The sequence below is a fragment of the Zosterops lateralis genome (assembly GCF_965231275.1).
Source record: "Zosterops lateralis genome assembly, chromosome: 30".
Classification (NCBI taxonomy): Eukaryota; Metazoa; Chordata; class Aves; order Passeriformes; family Zosteropidae; genus Zosterops; species Zosterops lateralis.
Window position 1 is genome coordinate 2,295,016 of NC_139790.1, and position 6,803 is coordinate 2,301,818.

At 42.2% G+C, this 6,803-nt stretch overlaps 1 protein-coding gene across 1 annotated transcript in view; it reads left to right on the forward strand.

The window, feature by feature from the left end:
• Positions 1–5,057, forward strand: part of LOC310920468 (zinc metalloproteinase-disintegrin-like NaMP) — a 36,066-nt gene extending 31,009 nt beyond the window's left edge. Inside the window, exons 21-24 of the mRNA XM_083880453.1 lie at positions 578–640; positions 1,997–2,074; positions 3,059–3,121; positions 3,471–5,057. Coding sequence (XP_083736579.1) covers positions 578–640; positions 1,997–2,074; positions 3,059–3,121; positions 3,471–3,503 — 237 coding nt within the window. The 3' untranslated portion in view covers positions 3,504–5,057. The remainder of the gene's footprint in view (positions 1–577; positions 641–1,996; positions 2,075–3,058; positions 3,122–3,470) is intronic.
• Positions 5,058–6,803: the final 1,746 nt, after the last annotated feature.

Genomic DNA, 6,803 nt, shown 5'->3' on the forward strand with positions numbered 1-6,803 from the left:
CAGCATGACATTCCCAAAATTCTGAGAGGACAGTGCTGAGAATTCCAGCACAACATTCCCAAAATGCTGAAGGAACAGCACTGGGAATTTCAGCACGAGATTCCCAAAATTCTGAGGGGACAGTACTGAGAATCCCACCTCATTCCCAGATTTTGAAGGGACAGCACTGGGAATCCCAGCATAAAATTCCCAAAATTCTGAAGGGGCAGCGCTGGGAATCCCATCACAGCACATTCCCAGATTTTGAAGGGACAGTACTGAGAATCCCATCCCATTCCCAGATTTTGAAGGGACAGTGCTGGGAATCCAATCCCATCCCATTCCCAGATTTTGAAGGAACAGTGCTGGGAATCCAATCCCACCCCATTCCCAGATTTTGAAAGGACAATGCTGGGAATCCCATCCCATCCCATTCCCAGATTCTGAAGGGACAGCACTGGGAGTGCCAGCACAGGGAGGACTCTGATTTCCCGGCCCGAGGCAGGGCAGGGACACCGAGGAACAGGGAGGGGAGATAAGGATTGGAGATAAGGATGTGACATTAGGGCTCCACCCCATCTGTGTTATCTCCCCGCAGGTAATTGATAAGAAAGTTCTCCCCGTGCCTCCACCTCAGGAGAACAAACCCCAGCGCCAGAGTGTGAGTATTTTGGGGAGTGTCTCTGTTTCCCTGATGGCTTTGGGGAACATCACAAACCCCTGGGGACAATGTGATGCCAAAGGGACATCCCTGAGCTCCAGGGGAAGGTCTCTGTTTCCCTGCTGGCTTTGGGGAACATCACAAACCCCTGGGGACCCCTGGGGACAGTGTGACCCCAAAGGGACATCCCTGAGCTCCAGGGGAAGGTCTCTGTTTCCCTGCTGGCTTTGGGGAACATCACAAACCCCTGGGGACCCCTGGGGACAGTGTGACCCCAAAGGGACATCCCTGAGCTCCAGGGGAGTGTCTCTGCTTCCCTGCTGGATTTGGGGAACATCAAAACGCCCTGGAGATCCCTGGGGACAGTGTGACCCCAAAGGGACATTCCTGAGCTCCAGGGGAATGTCACTGCTTCTCTGCTGGATTTGGGGAACATCCCAAACCCCTGGGGACAGGCTGATCCCCAAGGGACATCCCTGAGCCCCAGGGAAATATCTGTGCTTCTCTGCTGGATTTGGGGAACATCCCAAACCCCTGGGGACAGGCTGATCCCCAAGGGACATCCCTGAGCCCCAGGGAAATATCTGTGCTTCTCTGCTGGATTTGGGGAACATCCCAAACCCCTGGGGACCCCTGGGGACAGTGTGACCCCAAAGGGACATCCCTGAGCTCCAGGGGAATGTCACTGCTTCCCTGCTGAATTTGGGGAACACCTCAAACCCCTGGGGGGACAATGTGACCCCAAAGGGACATCCCTGAGCTCCAGGGGAGTGTCTCTGCTTCCCTGCTGGATCTGGGGAACATCACAAACCCCTGGGGGGACAATGTGACCCCAAAGGGACATCCCTGAGCTCCAGGGGAGTGTCTCTGCTTCCCTGCTGGATCTGGGGAACATCACAAACCCCTGAGGACAGTCTGACCCCAAAGGGACATCCCTGAGCTCCAGGGGAATGTCTCTGCTTCCCTGTTGGATTTGGGGGAACATCAAAACCCCCTGGAGACCTCTGGGGACAATGTGACCCCCAAGGGACATCCCTGAGCTCCAGGGGAGTGTCTCTGCTTCCCTGCTGGATTTGGGGAACACCCCAAACCCCTGGGGGGACAATGTGACCCCAAAGGGACATCCCTGAGCTCCAGGGGAATGTCTCTGCTTCTCTGCTGGATTTGGGGAACACCTCAAACCCCTGGGGACAGTGTGACCCCAAAGGGACATCCCTGAGCTCCAGGGGTGGCTCTTCAGACAGAATCCCTGCACCCTCCAAGCCCCTTAAATCACTTTCCTACCCTGCACAATCCCAAGGAACATGTGGATACTCACACAGAGGGGTAAAATCTTTTATATTCTGTTTTTTCCAGCCTGCCCTGAGGCCCAAAGGTCCCCCACCTCCTGTTCCTGCCACCAAACCCGGCTCTTCCCACCTGGAGGAGAAATTTGTGAGTACAACCTGCAGCCTCCCCCATCCCCATCACGTTCCAGTTCATATTTGCAGCTCCTGATTGGGATTTAAAGTGAAAATTTAAAATCCCAGATGTTCAAAGCACCTAATCCTAAAATATTCCTGACAAATATAATATATTGGATATCAATATATTGATATTCAATATCAATATATTATATTGATCAAAAATATTATATTATAATAAGATAATATAATATAAATATATAATAATATAATATAAATATAAATTAAATAAAATACAAAACCATAAATTTTTTAAAATAAAAAATATCCCCATGTATCAAATATAAACCACATTTAAATCCCACTTGGGTGTGAGCTTGGATATCAATATAATATAATGTATAATATAATATAATAATATAATATAAATGTATAATAATAATATAATATAATATAAATGTATATTAATAAAATTAATAAATATATAAATTAAAATAAAATATAAAATATAAAATATCCCCATGTATCAAATATAGACCACATTTAAATCCTACTTGGATGTGAGCTTGGATATCAATATAATATAATGTATAATTGGATATCAATATAATATATTGAATATCAATATAATATAATGTATAATATAATATAATAATAATATATAATGTATAATATTATAATAACATAATATAAATTTATAGTGATATATATTTAATAAAAATATAAATTAAATTAAAATACAAAAATATAAAAAAAATATTAATACCCCCATGTATCAAATATAAACCACATCTAAATCCCACTTGGGTGTGAGCTTGGTTATCAATATTTAAATATTGGGAATAGCTCAGTGGATCCCTTGTATTTGTATTTTATTGCCCTTTGCACAGGGACAGGTGGGAATTCCTGGGATTCCCCAGCAGGAAAACGCTGCAGGATGAGGTGGCTGTGCCTGGGGAGCTTCTGCAGCTGCTCCCACACCCCCAGTGACATTTAAACCTTTTTTTCATTCCAGGCTCCAGAGAGAAAAGCTCCTCCTGTGCCCTTTCCCAAAGGCAAACCCCCACCTCCAGCCCAGGTAACAACAATTCCCTGGGGAAGGGAATTCCTGGGACTGCTGGGCTTGTCACTTTGCACAAAACTCACTGACAACAGTGAGGAGAGAAACAGAAAGTTTATTATGGTTTGGGGTTAAAATAGGGATTGGGATTTGATCAGGGATTTAGGGATGAAAGGACCAACCTCTCTGACCCCAGTGGTCAACTCAGAAATCCATCACTGTGTCCCTCCCCCTGGAAAGGACGTTGTTTTCAAAAAAATCAGTATTTATCCATGTTTTAATCCTGAGAAAACTCCAGTGAAATGAGGAACAATCAGAAGGCTGAAGGATTAAGATGACAAGGATTTAACTGGTTTTTTCCCTTCAGGCTCTGAAGCCCCCCATGAACCCCAGAGTGTGAGGCTGCCCTGGCACAGAGTGAGACACCTGAACCTTCCGGGGACGATTCATCCCTCAAATCCTCCACTTTTGGCAATAAAAACATCCCAGACCATCTCCCTCTCCTCCTCGAGAGCTGCTTGGAAAGATTTGGGAATTTCAGGCAGCCAGGCTGAGCTCTGGTGGTGAGCAGAGCAGAGTCAGCACTTGCACTGAGGTGTAAACTGGGAGTAAGTTACCAAAGCTGCTGAGCACCCCCAGCACTGTGGCTTTTTTGGGGACCAGAAAAAGTTGGGCTGCTGCAAGTTTGGGAACTGCAAACTTTTTATTATTTTTGGAAATTTTTTTTTTTTGCTCCATTTCTGGATCTTTTCCAGCCCTCTCTGCAACACAAAGATTTTTTTTTTTTTTTTTTTCACGTGTGAATCCTGGAGAAAAACAAACCCCAAACCCTGGGGAGAGAAGTTGTGTCCTCAGGGTCTGAGCTGGACGTGGAATAATAATTAATTATTATTAATAATTAATAATAATTAACAGGACACACTGGGAATGGTTCTGGGAAGGTTTTTTTTTAGGACTGGATTCTCTCCACAAGCCTTAAATTCCATGTTGGGGATGTGATTCCCTGCAAAACATGGAGGTGATGGAATTTCAGTCTTTGGTGTGAGGAGTAAGGACGAGGATGGATGGAGCTTCCTTTCCTTCCCCTCTGGAAAATTGCTGCTTTATTCGAGCCAAGAACAGATTGGAATCTCCACCTGGGTTGGACTGGGGTGTAAAAAAAAAAAAAAAAAAAAAAAAAAATCCAGAAGTTATTTTTTATGAGCTGTAATTAATGTATTTTACAGAGATTTCGGTATTAAAAGTTCTGTCTGAACAGGAAGCAATTGTTGAGTTCTTTAAAACCCATCACGAAGCACAGGAAACCCAGGGTGAAGTGGGGTCATTCCTGACGTTGCCAGAGCCCTAAAACTCTCAATTTACATTAAAAAAAAAATAAAATTAAAATCATTCCCAGGTGTTTTCAGAGCTGCCAAGTCAGCCAGGAAAACTGAATTCCATTTCTAATGAGGCTGGACAGGATATTCACCATTTTCTGCCACCTCCAAATCTATTTCTTCCCCATTTCCGACCTTTGGAGCAATCCAGGATTTTCCAAGGATGGTGAGATTTGGAGAAAATCTAGAGAATTGTGAGTTTTTTCTTGAATTGTGGGGTTTTTTTCTTAATTACCTCCTGAGATTCAGCTCCAAACTGAGATCCTGGGCTGCCTTTTCCTGCAGAAAAACCAAGTCCTGACCTGCTCAGACCTGAACTCCTCCAGCTCCCAGCCCCGAGCAGAGGGTGAACCTGGACTGAGCTCAAAAATCCTCCTTTAGGAGTAAAAATCCAGACAAATATCCTATTTTATCTATAAATTTAGATATAATTTTATATCTGATTTATTCCCACCCCAGGGCAGGTTGTGATTTCCAGCCCCAGGACAGCCACGGTTACTCCGTGTGTAGCTACAACCTCTTGTTGTGTTGTACAAATGTGACATCTGCTGCTTAAAAGCCTCCACTGCAGAGGAAAAAATAAAAATAATATCCTATTTTATCTATAAATTTAGATATAATTGTATATCTGATTTATTCCCACCCCAGGGCAGGTTGTGATTTCCAGTCAGTCCCTCAACAGCCGCGGTTACTCCATGTGTAGATACAACCGCTTGTTGTGTTGTACAAATGTGACATTTGCTGCTCAAACGCCTCCATTGCAGAGGAAAAAAGAAATAATAATATCCTATTTTATTTATAAATTTAGATATAATTTTATATCTGATTTATTCCCACCCCAGGGCAGGTTGTGATTTCCAGCCCCTCCTGCCATGTGTAGCTACAACTTCTTGTTGTGTTGTACAAATATGAATTTTGCTGCTCAAGAGCCTCCACTGCAGAAAGAAAAAATAAATAATAATATCCTATTTTATCTATAAATTTAGATATAATTGTATATCTGATTTATTCCCACCCCAGGGCAGGTTGTGATTTCCAGCCCCTCCTGCCGTGTGTAGCTACAACCTGTTGTTGTGTTGTACAAATGTGACATCTGCTGCTCAAACACCTCCACTGCAGGAGGAAAATAAAAATAAATCCCTGAATCAGCTGGAATTTGCTGTGGGCTGGACCTTTCCCTGCTCTCAGCCTCCTCAAAAAGTCATTTATTGCTGGTTTTTTTTTGTATGAGCGAATATTTTGTATGAACGAATATTTGTATGAGTGAATATGTATAAATGAATATATATTTTTTTGCATGAGTGAATATTTTGTATGAGTGAATATTTTGTATGAGTGAATATATATTTTTTTGCATGAGCGAATATGAGTGAATATATTTTATTTTGTATGAGTGAATATATTTTATTTTGTATGAGTGAATATGAGTAAATATATTTTATTTTGTATGAGTGAATATGAGTGAATATATTTTATTTTGTATGAGTGAATATGAGAGAATATTTTTTTGTATGAGTGAATACTCCTCCTCCTTGTTGCTGTATGGGAAAACAAAAAATGTCTTTTTTTTTTTTTTCTCTCTATTTCTTTTCAACCTCTGAATTACAGAATCCTGGGATGGTTTGGGTTGGATTTGAAAGATCATCCAATTCCAGCTCCAACACCTCCCACTGTCCCAGTTTGCTCCAATCTCTGTCCAACCTCACCTTGGGCACTTCCAGTGATGGGGAATCCACAATTATTCCAATTTTCCACCTTTCTTCATCCCGCTTTTCCCTCCATCTCCACCTGAGCGTGGTGCCACCACCACCTTTTCTCTTTGCACCCCAAAGCAAACATTCTCCCTGAAGGTTTTTATTTTTGGGGAGTTCAGGAAATTCCGAGCATCCCAACAGAGGCGAATTGCTCTGGAATTGCTGTCCCAGGCCGGGAATTGTGCAGTTTCCGGGCTGGCCGGTAGAGGGCGATGGGATGTGGGGAAGGAAAGTGGTGAAGGCACTGCCAGAGTCTCCTACCTGGGCATGGGGATGATTAATATAATATAATATAATATAATATAATATAATATAATATAATATAATATAATATAATATAATATAATATAATCAGCACCTCCTGACCTTGGGCTGTGTCCAGGGACAGGGATCATTATAATATAATTACAATATAATTACAATATAATTACAATATAATATAATATAATATAATATAATATAATATAATATAATATAATATAATATAATATATACAACACCTCCTGGCCTTGGCATGGGGATGGGGACAGGGATGATTATAATATAATTACAATATAATTACAATATAAT